The sequence below is a fragment of the Fragaria vesca genome, linkage group LG5, assembly GCF_000184155.1.
Source record: "Fragaria vesca subsp. vesca linkage group LG5, FraVesHawaii_1.0, whole genome shotgun sequence".
NCBI lineage: Eukaryota > Viridiplantae > Streptophyta > Magnoliopsida > Rosales > Rosaceae > Fragaria > Fragaria vesca.
The window spans coordinates 3,243,156-3,258,386 of NC_020495.1; the positions used below are offsets into that span (position 1 = coordinate 3,243,156).

The window sequence follows — 15,231 nt, forward strand, 5'->3', positions numbered from 1 at the left end:
TGAGAAATGCAAGAAAATTTTGCTGAAACCCTCAAGTCTGACATCCAATTTCAGACAACATCATGTACAGAGTATACTAAGATGCAATAAAATTAGCACATGCAGGATAGAATGCAAGAGTTTTTAATTCTTCACGAACCCAAGAGAGCATAATACTTACAAGATAAGTAAGGGTATCTTTATTGTAGCATTTAGACTGAGAAAATTGCACCAGATGATCCTTAGAATACCGTCTCTATCCTCGTTTTGAGTCTTGTGCTCAGTTTCTGATATCTCCTTCGGAGGAGGATCTTCTGCCAAAATCCCGTCTACTACTTCACCTGATGATTGAGTTCGGAGCATTCTCAACCATTTCTTAAACAGGTTATGAATGGCAGGGGAAGAAGTAATACTCTCATTTGCTTCAGAGGCATAGGAAAGGGGGATATCATTTGCCTGGGGAGGGCCCACTGTAGTATCCTCATTCTCTTTAATTTTGACCGAATTCTTGGGAAGCTTTGATCCACTTTTTCTACCACCAGATTTATCATTCTGGGCACTGCCCTTGAAGGCTGAAACTCTCAACGGTTTAAGTTTTGGTCCACATATGGGAGAAGCCCCTACACTGTGAAACAAATTCTCTGAATTTCATTGATCAATATAAAGAAATGTGTATTTGGTGTAGTGTGAATTGACTACCGTGGGCATGTAACACAAAATTGTGGGAGTAAAAGAGTTTGAAGAATCCATATGTGGCAGTTACAAATTTAGCTGGTAACGAATGACAAAAATAAAAAATAGAACAAACAGTTAACATAACAAACTTGAAGGAAGTTCCCACCTCAAACAAATATTGTGTTTCATAATAGAGCAACTCTCTGTCCTTCCAACCATGTGAAGTGTTGTTACATACCGCTTCAGCTTCATCCCCTTGCTCCATGACAAAGGTCTAGAAGGATACGTCACAAACGAACCCTGCAATCAATAAACAAAAACAACACATTGTTCAAGTTTCTATTAAAGATAGCAATTCTCTTGGTGAACTAAAACACAGCAATATGTTGGTGCATATGAAGGGAAAAAACTCCACAAGGACAGTGCTTGAAATTACCTGCATTTGATGGGTAACCAATGCCATTGTCTCCACCTTAAAGACCAAATCATTTACTCAGCAGGGCCTAATTTCTTAAACAACCGCAAATAAGCACTTACTTCTGCATTAATACAAATAAGATAACAAGAAGTGAGATACAGAAGATAAGGTCGAGAATTCAACCAATTTCAACTCCAATAAGAAGAATTCATGGAACCCATTACAATACTAATAGATATATCAAAACTTTGAAAGACTAATTCCTCAGAAGCAATGGTTGAAACAAACCCAAAATACCAATTGGAGAAGAACTTGAAAACCCATAACCTTTTTTCTTATCCTCAGAAATTTCTCGTAACAAAATAAAAGGATTCACAAATCCTACACAACTAAAAAGAAGCTCAAAAATTCACCAAAACCAAATGTAAAGCTTCAAACTTTGGTAATGAAACACAAAAAAGCTCAACACTTTGTGTTCAGATAACAAAACCCTAACAGATTCAAGTTCAGAATTGAAATCCAAACTGAAACCCAGAACCCAACAAACCTGTCATGAGCTTTAATTAACAAAACATCAGAATTGGGAATTGGGATGAGATTGAATGAGCCCAATTTGTCTGTCCCTCGCAAATCAAGTTATAAATAGAGTGGATAGAAGAGAGAGAGAGAATGAATGTAATTGAACTCTCTCTGGGGTTGTGGTGAATTTAGGGTTTTATAGGGTTACTAATTTTTTCAACTGTTTTTTTAACAGTGAAATGTGGACGGTAATGATTAAATGAAGCACCAAACCCAGACGGTAAGGTAAACCCGCAGAGGGAAACCGACTCTACGCTTGTGAATTGGTAAATCTTGTACAGGGCTGCTCTTTTTTTATTTGGGCCGTTCTTTTTTTTTTTTTTTATTTTATTTTTTATTAAGAGTTTATAACCTTAAGTTGAGAGACTTAGCCTTACGTCCGATTCCAGTTATTTGGGCCGTTATTGGCTTAAACAAAAAAATATATTAACTTATTTTTTTGGTAAGAAAAATTATTAATTTCATGTTATAACATCATTCCGATGTTTCAAGGCGTGAGGCTGAGAGACTTCGAGCATCAGTGCTTCGAGCGTCAGTTGTTGTTCTAAGAATAAAAATTAGCAACCTCCACATTTATACACGTAAAAAGAGACAAAGAATGTTACTAAAAGGGTTCATTCGAAGCTGTAGCATCTTTTACGTTTAACATTGCGTAATGAAACTTACAACGCTAATCTCAGCTACTCCAGTTTCACTTTCAGCAAAAGCACATAAGATGGCATCAAACGGAACGGGAAAAAGGGTACAGGCGTGTACAGCATCCGGGGAACCGTCTACCCCCTAAATATGTAGATTTGTATGCATTGGTTTTCTTTTGCTGCTGGTATACCTGAGCAAATTTTCCGAAAACTAGAGAATTGAACTTCACATTGTACTGATCAACAAAGGTACAGGGGCACAAAGCAAAGCAGTCAATGGGAACTTCCTCTAATTTCATTTCCTTGCCGCTTCATATTAGAAGCAAAGGGGAATTATGAGTGTCACTACAAGTAAATACAAGGCTAATAGAAACAAATAAAATGATAAGAGTTCCACAGGAAACAGAGCATGACCAAATCGCAATGTATCACGTCAGATTCATTTCAATCTGGCTACCTCCAAAACACTAACGAATTCAACACCATCAACTTTGCCATGAACCCTGCTGAGTGCAAACAAGTCTTTAGTTGTCTGCTCAACAAATATAAACAGTTGCAAATGGCATCTCTATTACTACAATACCTGGAAACAGTTAAGATCAAGCCACTGACACAGTTACTGCTACTGCCCACTGGCTCACCATGCAATAGTGGGAAAGAGCGGTTTCATCAAAAACAACCTCATCTTTAGTCATTTTAATTTTTTTGCCACTACTCCATATCCTGCACTACTCGAACAGTGCCACTCTGCCGTCCATGAAAGTTACCCCCATCACGTCTCGAATGACCCTGCCCTCTTTCCTTGACCCTCCCACCACCTGAGTTCTGAGAACCATCTCTAGGTCCCTCGGAATTGTTATATTTGTCACTGCTGTTGTATGGCCCAACTGGCTGGTACTCCAAATGGGCACTGTGCCTCTGCCTGTCCCGATTTGCAGGGGGGTTTTGCTGCCTAGTATCATGCCCCGAGTAATTCCAATCCCCACGAGACTCTTGACCTCTGCTGAAACGGTTGTTTTGGTTTCCATTCCTGCGAAATCCTGTTTGAAACTGATGCTCTTGTCTAGCATCCATACTGGGAGGAGCCAGTTCGACAGGGCTTACAGGACCATGGTGTGGGGAGCTCGGACGTCCCCTGTGTGTTGTTTTCCTCTCTGTCCTGTTCTGTCCTTCCCCTGCATGGTTTCTTTCAGACTTGTATTGATCATGTCGATGCTGAGCCACATTTTCAGTGGTATCTTTGTTAGGTGTTGATGAGAGTGGGTCTGCACCTTGGGGACCATTAGCCCTGTTCCCCTGATGATTATTGGCTGCAAATGCCTGAGATTTGGGCTGCCAATGAGGCATTGCACGTTCCCCGAAAGCTTGATTCTCTTTGGAAGCAGAGGGTAAGTCTGATCGACTCATTTCAGAGGTTGGAGATTTTCTGTAGATTCTGTCAGCATCCCCCCTATCGTTTTTCTTTTGCTCATGATCATGATTATTTGCCATAGTTTTTTGACCCTTAAATGGATGTTGCTTTCGTCTTCCGGGTATTCCCTGTTCTTTAACAACAATAGATGCAGAGACTGGTACAACGGTGTTGGGTTCTTCCGGCATGTTCCATCCATCATTCCATTCACCAGAATTCTTTGGTTGCTCTGTCATTGAGCCAAGATCACTCTGACCAACATTTGAAGTGTATGATGGTACATCTTGGAAACCTTGAATGTTGGTTGGTTCTGTTGATCCCCGTTGTCGCCACGACCCATGTGCTTTTCCCTGCTTATTTAGCCTGTTACTCACAGTCCTGGATTCTATGGCTAAACCTGTTTTTCCAACGGCTGCAGCACTAGGTTGAGAATTTTCGGGACCTTGAGGACCAGAATCTGTTCCCCTTTTGTTCTCATTTATTGCAGTCTGATGCACTACAGAAATCCCTGGTTGAGTGCTTCCTTGATGTGCCATCTCTTTAGCTACAGGTTTTGGTACATATCTCTCCATCTCCGCCCTCTTATTTCTTGAATTATTTTGCACTTGCTGGTCGCTCTTTACAGCACTGACACCCTCAGCTTCAGTTTTGGGGTTGGTATCATCAGTTACATCAGTTTTGTTCTGTGACCGCACTGGTGCCCAGATAACAGCATTTTCCGAGTGCCTGACAGCTTGTGAATTCCTAGGCATTCGGCGAGAATGCTGAGGTTTCCAATGGCCACTTAGTTTACCTTGAGATTCTTCATTTGGTAAAGACGAGTTCTGCTCCGTCGACTGATGTGCATCCCTAGAAAGGGCCTGGGACTGAACTGAGATAGGATCTAAATCCCCCTTAGATGCATTTGGTTTTCCACTTTCTATATTGGTGTTTGCATGATTTGTATCATTTGATATGGATGATGGTATACCAGCCACAAATGCTGAAATCTCTGCTCTCTGCTTGTTCTTGCCACTTCTGCTACTTCTCTTTCTTGGATGAGAGGATGACTCGAGAATCACACTAGAATCTGTAGCCAGGCTCGACTCCGTACTCAAAGCAGTTGAAGTAGCTCCAACTCCACCAGATGAGGACACATTAACCACTGCATCTGTCTGACTAGTTGGTGTGTCAGTTATACTAGTTGAAGTATTCTTCCCAGTAGACTTCTTTTCCAACTGAGTGTTCTGCTTTTGTTTAGGTGTCTGCTTCTGCCTTGAGATACTGCTATCATGAGCCTGAGGAGTAGTGTTCTGATGAGCAGCATTAGCAACAGTGACCTGCTGCTGCAAAGGCACAGGTTGATCATGCATGAAAATGGGTTCCTTGTAGGCACTCTTTGGTCTCTCCGGAGGTAACTCAGTTGATGGAACAGTTGATTTTTCAACTTTAACACTGGTGCTCTCACTAATCTGTGCAACAGCGTTGAGGTTAGAACCCAACGCTGGGACTTGCGAATCATATTCCCTAACAGCCACTAGTTGTTCACCAGAAGTTTTAGATTCTTCTTTTTTAATCTGGACATCTCCACTGGAGGAATTTTCAGACTTTTGATTTGAACCTTCCACCACTTTGGTACGCCTGTTCAACTCTTCCAATTTTGCCCGAGCCTTGGCCATCTGCCTTCTTGTCCGCTCCTCTTCTTCCTCCTGAAGCTGTCTTGTACGCTGCTTAGCTAGCTCCCTCATCTTAGCACGCTGATGAGGTGGGGGAAAATGTAAGTTTCACGCTTCTGATGCATTACAAATAGCCATAGAAACAAAATGTATATTACCTGTGCCTCAGAATCATTTGGATCAGCCATTGGTGTCAATGAGTCGTCTTCAAGTCTGGCTTGTGGATAAGATCCAGGCTTTTCTATAGCTTCCATGGATGCAATGTTGTCATGCACACGATCATTAGAATGAACTTTTACATTTGCAGTTGACACCACAGATGTTGGTTCAGAAACCAAGGATTTCTTCCCCCAGCCGTCGCCTTCTTGGTTATTAAACCTTCCTCTACCACGATTATCTGATTTACCATGCACGCCATGGGTAGGTCGCCTGTAGATCAGTAAATCAATATATTTTATCAGTTGATAAACCAGATACATTGTTAAAACCTACAAGTTACTAACCAACCTGGAGACAGAAATTCCACTACTGACTTCATGAGAGGAATTTATGATTTCAGTGCCCGAGCCACTACCAGGTTCATTTACTGAACTGTTAGATTTAGGGTTGACTTGGAATGTCTTCCTTTGGTCCTCCCTACTGGAAACAGATGCAGTATCACCTCGTCCATCAGAAACTCGTGCTTTGGCATTTAATCCCTCTATTTTCTGAATCAAACTGGATTCTTTTGCGGAGAGTGTTTGTGCAATATCTTGTGTGCCACAGGCTTCAGTTTCCATTTTCTTCACTGGAAAGGTATCAGCTGCCCTCATATTACCCAAACTTTCAGGGGACTTGACTTTGACATGAGCAGAAGAAGCTCCTCTGTCTGAACTCTGTGAAGTAGGTCTTTCACTCCTTCGTTCCCTCTCTCCCTCCTTTCTACGATCTGATCTCCAATCATTCTCTGATGACAGTGCTCGTGGTTGGTCCTCGTTCTCAAGACATGACGCATTGGTTGTTACAGCATCCTCACTTCTTTGTTCTTCATTTCTTCTATCCCAACCATCATGCTGCTTTAGAAGAACTTTGTATGGTCCACGTGTATCATGTGGATGACCAGATTCTATTTTCTCCGGTAACCCTGTTTGGTTGGTGGGACCATATCCACTAGGTCTGCCAGACTCGGGAGCACTTTGGCTAGGGTACCTGTTATAGACAGGAGGCCCAGCCGGCATTCCCACGAATGGGAGATCTCGTTCATTTGAATTGCAATATCCCATTGGTGAACCATAATATCCCTCGAAGGGCACAGGACCCGGGTAAAATCCAGGTCTAATTGGCATACCAGGGCGGATATACGCCTCTGGCATATGAGGTCTGTACATCTCTCCATTTTTAGGATGGTGTCCCCTTGGTCCCGCTCCAGTTGGAGGAACAGGCTGTGAGTTGGCAAGAGCACCAGCTGGAATTTGTGGAGGATAATATGGAAATGGTTCCATCGGGAAGCCACCAGGAGGGACCTGAGCCCCAAAAGGAGGACCCCCTGGAGGACCTCTAAACCAAACACCACCTTGGGGGTGAGGTACTGGACCACCTTGCGGGTGAACAGGACCACCATGCCATGCATCATAATGTTGGGGAGGGACGCAAGCACCAGGGTAAGGCTGGGGATTCCCTTGCCACTTCTCCATCCCAGGTCTACCTTCTTCATTGTACGGACTCTCTCTTTTCCATGAATTACCAGTTCCACTCTTCACACTTGCATTTGCAGAAATATCACCTGAACAAGAAAAACAAGCACAAATTATATGCTAAAGAGAACAGTAAACTATGACATTCAATCAAACAGGAATCAAGAGCATTTAGACAAACCAACTACAGAAATCCCAGTAGTCTCTTTTGCCACTCCACCACCAGAAGATGAGCCGGGGCGAGAGTAAGAACTGCGATCTATCATAAATGATTAATCAAGCGATCAGTAAAGAGAAAAGTTTAATAAACTGTCTCACCAACCAAAACACCTAAACAGCAAAGACAAAGAATATAAAATCATAGGAAAGAAAAGACACTAACTTTCAGAAAGCTAGACCACGGCACCCCTCCATTTAAATCAACTTGGTTTTCTTCCCTACCCAAACAACTCAACCATTCACTAATAATGCAGCATAAGATAAAGGAATATCCCAACTAACATTTCCCTCCCAACACAATAAAGCCATAAACACAAGGTACACGAGTACCAGGCAAACAAACAATAGCAGCTGCACACATGTGCTTCACCACATTTGGAAAAAAAGATATTGAAACAGATGTATACTGATTTCATCGAATGATGCTTGGGGTAAAAATCTCGAGAGCTGTTTCTTAAAAAAATGACACGGCAGTACCACATCAATTGATGAAAATATATTGTAACTGCAAAAACAGGTCGCTGAGATAGTGTAATATATGTGGCATGTCATCTCAACAACCACGTGAGTTACTAAACAGGTTTTGTAGTAGCAATAGTGTCTTCCAAGATTAAATTGTAAAGTTAATAAGCATAATACCTTCTGAATCTGCATTCTTTCCAGAATTATCCTTTTCTGAACCAAGTGTTGGAAAGTCTCCAGAAGTTAGAGAAAACCCTTCTTTCTTTGATGACGTCACTACTCCCTGCACATAACAACCAGTCACCAACCACTCATACATGTAATGCACAGACTGCATGAGAGTAAACATCGCAGATGCGGAGTTCAAAAACAAATGTTTTTGATGGGTTTCAGCATACAGGGAAACCTCAACCCTAACCATGTACAACATGCCACCTCAGTTCAACTCCCTAAAATTAAAAACTTCCTCCTCTTTAAGCGGCAACTTAACATCAATTACCTATATATGTAGTCCCCTAGCCGCCTCTGATTTAACCAAGGTGTAAACTTAAGCGGACTTTGCAAGAATATATATTTAATGTAGCTGTCCTTTTTTTTTAATGAAGTAAGCAATATGAACATGCCACATAATGTTCTAGACAAAGTGCCATGTAAACTTTGTACAAAAAAAAAGGTCACGAAAAATGCATACTGTGCCCAAACCGGTTTTTCATAATACTGATACCAATGAAATAAAGTTGATACTTTGAAATGGTATGGAAGGAAATACCAATTTTTCTGCAGTCCCAGGAGCACTCCATGCCACTGGATGTTCAGAGTGCTCAGCAAATCTTGACAACTGTGAACTCCCAGGCCTCGGCTCTGCACTGCGAGGGCGCAATGATGCCAGGGACGTCTGATTTGATGTCAATACCCCAGAGGCCGATGATGGCCTAGAGTTTGGACCCCATGCGTTGGAAGTAGGTTCATGAGATTTATCACTACCAGCAGTTGATGGTCGAGTGCCACTTTCTGATGAAATGTGGCCACTGAGAAAGCTTGGTGAAGTGGTGCCACCACCAGTATTTGGAGAAACTGATGAGGTACCCCATGCATTTGATGCAGATGATGATCTACTGCCCCAACTGAGAGTACCCCTATAAGTAAACAATTCAAGATAGACAAAAGATATCATTTTCCCATAATGTACTGGTAGCATCCAGAATTTTATATGCTGACAAAAGTAATCAATAAACTGAGAGCGAGAAACAAATAACTCACTTGGGAACAATTTCCACAGATGGATCCATACCATGATTTTCTAACCTTCAATAACCAAAAGAAAATAATTAAGAATTTTAGGGAAACAAGGGACCACAGTACACAAAGGACAACTTAGCATGAAGAAAATACCTTTGACTGGGTAAGTTTACAGGCTTCGGAACTTTTCCTAAAACAGTCATTGCACCTCTTCTGGAAGAAGCCCACCTAAAACATTATTGACGGCATTAGATTACCACATAAAGATGGGGACATGCATGTGGTTATGTGGTTTTAGAACAAGTTATTTCTTGTGAACCAAGAGAATTTTTCTTCACAGAATAACTCTCCAACTAACACAAGTACAGGTAATTAATTTTTACTAGGCAGTACAAATGACTTTCACCTAATCAGTCCAGTTAACCCAACAATTCTGCAATCTCTAGTGAAACATAGTGAATGCTGCCAGATTAAGATAAGGAGTTGCAATGAAAAACATACCTCCGATCCCCAGACAACATACTCGACGTCATGTTTCAATTGTTGCCGCAAGGTCATTCAAAACAATTTTGATAAAAGCTGAAATCACAAGTAAATAAATAATTTGCCATGAGCATATCGTATTGCAATCAATATATGAGGTCTCATATGAAGCATAAATATAGAAAGCTTATCAACTGAACACAAGCAATGATCCAAAGTTCAAATTCCACCTTCTTTAAAGTGCAAGTACAATACAATAGAAACAGCCACACAATTAGAATGCTATTAGCTACTTCAGGTTCATGTACTTATCATCCAAACTTGCTCCATGCTTTTAGCTGCTTATAAGTTATAACATAAGCATATGGCCAGTTAAAAATTGCCTCTTAAACCTCTTCAAGCCCTGATCACAAACTTAGGTGGCCTCATGATACTCTCTTTCCTCACCCTCTCAACTTTCTTATCTTACTTCCAACTACACCAACCGCACGAAAAAACTACGACATACACTGCACACACTTCTATTCTTTTTAATGTCACAGAGAAACGCTAATCCAGAGTTTTCATCATTCTGATCATCTTTTACAGCATCAATCGCCTAACCTAAAGTCACTAACCATAAGCCAGTCCCCAATTCTGAACTAATTAATGCAAAACACCCGTTTCGGAAACAAAAGCTATGCATTCTTGAGCTGCTCTTTCAATATCCCAATCCATACATTAACAATAATAAACAAAAACCTAACATTACATAACAATACGCATATAAACACCAAAGCTACACATCCTACAACACCAATACTCGGCTCGGTTTCTACCAAAGCATTGCAAGAACAACAACATCACAGAACCAATTCAGCCAGAAATGAAAGTTACAGATTCTTATCGTCCATAACAAATCAAGAACAAAAATCATTACCGCGAAAATCAGAAGATGCGGTTTACTTGCCTGGAGGAATATTAAGCTTCAATGAGGCCGCGGAAACCCTAGGTTTTCGAAGAAGAAGGAGGAGGAGGAAACCGATCGAAACGCAGCGTTTTGAGGATTAAAGAAGATCGCGAAGGAGATTGAGGTCGAGAGAGAGATCTCCGTGAGTTGAAAGCGATGGGGTTTGGGATCGGAGAAGAAGAAGGAAAATAAGGGAGAGGCAGAGAGAGAGAGAGCTCCAAGGAGTTCGAGGATTTACGAGTTGCAAAAGCCTTGATATATTAATACAGCAAAATCCTTTCTATTTTTATTTTATTTATAATGTGAGGGTTTTGGTTGAAATTTTGGACAAGAAAAAGAAATCCAAATCCAAAATGGGCTATAAATCCTTGTGGATTTGTGTTTTTGGGTTTGGTTTGGTGTGCTGTCCTTATCCTCAAGCCAAAAGGAAACTACTATCACTTTGTATGGTACTGGACGAAGGGTAGGATCAAGTTTGGAGTGTGTCCGTGTGTGTGCATTTTCACAAGGTATTGAGGTCATGAAGTTTCATACAATGGAAGCATAAGTGATCTTATCATTCTACTAGATTTTGTTTGTGTAGTGGCCACATATAACATTGAAACGACATGACCTTAGAGTGTGGTTCCGCTGTTGAGACCAAAACTGATATTCTCTTCTTCTTTTTTTTAGTAATGTTGCGACGTTGTTGTAACTAACTCATTAACATCATTGTCAGCATCATTCTATTTATTATCAAGTTAGATTTGTAACATATGTTCAGCTATTTATAAATATAAAAAATACAAACTATAACGAGTTCTATTTTTGTACTATAACTCTGTTAAAGGAAAAATATTGAAATCATTGTTATTCTAAACTGCATGTCTCCTCAATTAACATCGCCAAACTATTTCATATATCAACTTTAAAAAAAAGTGAATCATACAACCAAACAAACACCAAATTTGAAACCTAATTGAATGTTAGGGTTCAACCTAAAATGCATTTTCGTAGCTCAAAAATATCACCCGTATCAAGCCCTTAATCGAGTATATAAGTTACAGCCGAGAAACAAAATGAAAACAACAATTAGATATCCTTAAAAAATTATTGACCTCAAAAATAAATTTTGCTCCTTGTATTTGTTTAATTTGGCTTCCTTTAATCCTTTTTACCTCATCCGTTTTGCGTCACCTTCATAATCTTCATCAGCTCCATCGCTATTTAAAAAAAAAAAAAATGTAGCCAAAGTGGGCCTATGCAGGCAAGGCGGAGCGGGTGCGAGCCTAGGCGGATTGGGCCTAGGCGAGCTGGAGGGTCAATCTTTAATTTTAATTAAATTGACATGAAATGACTTTTATACCACTCATCATCGAACGCTCAGCTTCTTCTTCTTATTCTGCTGCTGCTGCTGCTGCTCTGAATTGTGATCTGACCCAGCTCTGGACGGGAAGCTGATTTCATAGTAAAAACCAGGTAAAGGTTTGCTTGTGTGATTCACCCATCTCTCTCTATGGTTCACATCTATTGGAATCAATTCCAAAACATTATGCCTTTTCTCATTGTTTACCGAATCATATTGATTTCTTGTGTATGGCCATTTTGAGCTGTACTTTTTTGTCTTCTCGTTGAGAATGTGTCTTTTGGTCAAAGCATTGCAGATGGGCGTGCCTGTTCCCTGTTGGGTATATAAGAATGTAGACACAAGGAATAGGAATCTAGTTCTGGAACATTTATCTGAAACACAGTGTTGTTGACTTTTGTTGTTTCTCTTGTTAGTACTTGTGTAACATTTTCCTAGTGTATGTTTCATCTGTCATATGAATCTGAAGTTGTTTACTGAAATGAAAGCATGATAACTTTTTTTTGTTTTTTTTTGTTTTTTGTTTTAATTTGCAGCTTGCCTGTTTTGAGTTTCGATTTCGATACAGATATGGCTGAACTGGGTCATTACTTGACTTACAGTAGGGGGCACTTGTAGCACTAAGCAAGTCGAATGTTCAATGGTCTGAGGATATTGTTTGTTTTGCTATGTCGTAATGAGCTGTAGTGTAAGTGGATTTGGATGGAACTTTGAAGTGAGGGGAGAGTGGTTAATTAGATCTGGGATGCATTTATGGCAGTAGTCTATAGATGGAACCTGAATCGCCTTCCAAACTTAGGCTTTCGGGCATGGGTTTTACTCAACATAAACAGGCATTGAACACAAGTGTTCTGGTTTTAGTTACAGGACTCCTCTTGTTTGGTGTCTATTTTGCATTCAAATATGGGAGAAGCCATAGTGTATCTAAAGGGCCATATTATACCGTGGTTGTGGATTGTGGGAGCACGGGGACCCGAGTGAATGTGTATGAGTGGCTGGTGGAAGAGAGTAATAAGGAACTACCTGTTTTGTTGTATACTTATCCCGACAATTCAACTGAGAGTATGCTTTTGAAAAGTTGCAAGTATCACTGTCTGCAAACTGAGCCTGGTTTGGATAAATTTGTTGGTAACTTGTCAGGTATAAGAGCGTCTTTGGAACCGTTAATTACATGGGCAAAACATAAGGTTCCAGTTGAAAGACATGGAGACACCCCTATTTTTGTTCTAGCTACTGCTGGATTACGGAGGTTGCCTGTGGAAGATGCTAGACGGGTCTTAGATGATGTGGACGCTGTTGTGAAGCAACATTCTTTTTTTCATAAGAAGAGTTGGATAAGGGTGCTGAGTGGCAAAGAAGAAGCTTATTATGGTTGGGTGGCTCTAAATTATAAAATGGATAGCTTTAGGAATCATTCAAGATTGCCCACTTTAGGACTTCTCGACTTGGGAGGTTCGTCATTGCAGGTTGTTGTGGAAATTGAGGATGCAAGAGAAGACACACACATGGTGAGATCAAAGTTTGGCTTCGTTGAACATGATATTTTGGCATACTCGTTACCAGCATTTGGATTGAATGAAGCATTTGATAGGACGGTTGTTATGCTCAGCAACATGGAACAACTCAAAGAAAGTAGAATTGGTAAATTGGAGATCAGACATCCTTGTCTTAGCTCAGATATCGTGCATAATTATACATGCAGTAGTTGCTTTCAGCCACATGCTGGCGGTCAGGAAAATATGACTAGTAAGGTGCAGGAATCTAAATTGTCTTCTGTGCGTCTGGTTGGAGAACAAAACTGGGAGCAATGTAGAAGACTTGCAAGGGCTGCTGCTATGAATTCAAGCACACCGGACACAGCAAGGTGCTCTCATAGGGGTAAGCACTTGATTTACTCACCCACTGAGCTGTTGAAGAAGTTTGTTGTTTCTTTTATTTGTTTTGAAACATCTTCATTCTTATGCAATTTGATTGACAAGTGTATATTGTGTCAGAAAAAAAAAAGCAGTTATTACTATGAATTCGACTCACCCACTTATTTAAGGTTGTTTATTTTCTGAAAGAGCAAACACTTCCGGATCAAAACCAACCTTTATGATTCCTACATGCTCATGATAGATTAACAGAAACCAACCTTAAAGCGTGGTATTTGTATATGTAAATGACATCAGTAAAATTGCCCTCTTGCTATTAGTTACACCAATTGATTGCAAAATGCATCAGTGACTGGAAGACAGGTCTCAGTTGTTGTTTGCATCACCATACCTCTATGTGTAGTACTAAGCATGCTTTACATGCTGGTCGTTGGACATTTTCCCCTTTTCTTCTTATTAAAGCGAGTTTAAGGAATGCATCACTCTTTTAATTCTCTGCTCATGTTCACAGGCAGAGATATAATAAACCTGACGGCTGTTGCTCATCCCACAGCCCACTTTCATGCCCTATCTGGTTTCTTTGCTGTTTATGACAAACTAAATTTGAGTTCAAGAGCCACCTTGTCAAAGGTTTGGGAGAAAGGCCAGCAGTTATGCTCTAGATCATGGACCAACCTCTCACAAAATGGATATTTTGCTTGGCAATATTGTTTTCGGGTGCCTTATATGGCATCACTCATTGAAGATGGTCTGTGTCTTGGCGACAAAGAGATAATTTTTGGTCCTGGGGATGTTAGTTGGACATTAGGAGCTGCATTGGTAGAGGGGGAATATTTATGGCTAAGTTCTTCTCAATCTCAAAGTGGCATTTTGAACTTCAGTTTGAAGGTTGTATCCTCTCCGATTTTTGTACTGGTTTCACTTCTGTGTCTTCTACTCATTGTCTACTGTAGTAAAGTGAAGCTGCCTATGATAGGTAGCAAGGTTGCGGCTAGAGCTTCTTTGTCAGCAAGAGGACAGAAGATGATGGATTAGATGGTACGTGTTACCTGAAGTTGGTGCGACGTCATCTCAAGGGGGTCGCCTTTTGGTGTAACTCTGGAGACAATACAACTCTTATTTTCAGTATAGATTTCTCTATGAGATGAGACTTCTAATTAAACATATGTCCATATGTGAGTCAGTTTATATGTACTGATGCAAACTCAGTCCATTCTACGTACATTTCATAAAAGAAAAGAAAGAAATCAAAAAGTTCCCATCATTTGATTTTAGTTTCAACACCAGCACAAGTGAGAATTGACAATGTAACGCTAGTTCGTATGAGCATCCTACTGTTATTGTATTTGAGTATTGCTGTGCTGGTATCAGGAGAGACCCTAAAGAAAAAGAGAATTGGGCAGGTGTTAGTCGACCCTGCCAAAGAGCGCTTTTGTATTTTATTGTACAATAGAGATAGAAGTATAGAAATCATAGTCTTCTTGCATGTAGAAGTTATTAGGTTCATGCTATAAACTTACAGGGCTAGCTTTGTAGGAGTACTAAATTGATACAGGTATAGCAAGAAAATAATTCTACTACTACCTAAAGAGAATTAAAAGGAATCTGATTGAAAGGATCAGAATATAGTTG

General features: G+C 40.3%; 3 protein-coding genes across 3 annotated transcripts in view; 1 reads left to right on the forward strand and 2 right to left on the reverse strand.

Annotated features, from left to right (window-relative positions):
- Positions 1-1,761, reverse strand: part of LOC101308376 — a 2,606-nt gene extending 845 nt beyond the window's left edge. Inside the window, exons 1-4 of the mRNA XM_004298917.1 lie at positions 1,620-1,761; positions 1,091-1,193; positions 821-954; positions 161-604 (exon numbers count right to left, since the gene is read on the reverse strand). Of these exons, the coding sequence (XP_004298965.1) occupies positions 161-604; positions 821-954; positions 1,091-1,117 (605 nt within the window). The 5' untranslated portion in view covers positions 1,118-1,193; positions 1,620-1,761. The remainder of the gene's footprint in view (positions 1-160; positions 605-820; positions 955-1,090; positions 1,194-1,619) is intronic.
- A 740-nt stretch (positions 1,762-2,501) lies between these two features.
- Positions 2,502-9,481, reverse strand: LOC101308675 (protein MODIFIER OF SNC1 1-like). Its single transcript, XM_004298918.1, has 9 exons — positions 9,450-9,481; positions 9,102-9,176; positions 8,970-9,014; positions 8,479-8,845; positions 7,887-7,992; positions 7,210-7,287; positions 5,863-7,117; positions 5,514-5,784; positions 2,502-5,436 (listed from the first exon to the last, which is right to left on the reverse strand). The coding sequence occupies exons 1-9, from the start codon at positions 9,479-9,481 to the stop codon at positions 3,001-3,003; spliced, it is 4,665 nt and encodes a 1,554-aa protein (XP_004298966.1). The 3' UTR covers positions 2,502-3,000.
- Positions 9,482-11,819: 2,338 nt separating this feature from the next.
- LOC101308965 (probable apyrase 7-like) lies at positions 11,820-14,859 on the forward strand. The gene is made up of 3 exons (XM_004298919.1): positions 11,820-11,838; positions 12,262-13,603; positions 14,111-14,859. Exons 2-3 carry the CDS (start codon positions 12,496-12,498, stop codon positions 14,632-14,634), a joined length of 1,632 nt encoding a protein of 543 aa, XP_004298967.1. The 5' UTR covers positions 11,820-11,838; positions 12,262-12,495; the 3' UTR covers positions 14,635-14,859.
- The last annotated feature ends 372 nt before the right edge of the window (positions 14,860-15,231 follow it).

Bases quoted from the DNA above. Each gene is read 5' to 3' on its own strand.
- LOC101308675 (XM_004298918.1), bottom strand. From the start codon at position 9,481: ATGACGTCGAGTATGTTGTCTGGGGATCGGAG. The intron at 7,118-7,209 runs GTTTGTCTAAAT...TTTCTTGTTCAG, and splicing joins TACTGGGATTTCTGTAGTTG to GTGATATTTCTGCAAATGCA. The intron at 5,785-5,862 runs GTTGGTTAGTAA...ACTGATCTACAG, and splicing joins AGTGGAATTTCTGTCTCCAG to GCGACCTACCCATGGCGTGC.
- LOC101308965 (XM_004298919.1), top strand. From the start codon at position 12,496: ATGGAACCTGAATCGCCTTCCAAACTTAGGCTTTCGGGCATGGGTTTT. The intron at 13,604-14,110 runs GTAAGCACTTGA...TCATGTTCACAG, and splicing joins AGCAAGGTGCTCTCATAGGG to GCAGAGATATAATAAACCTG.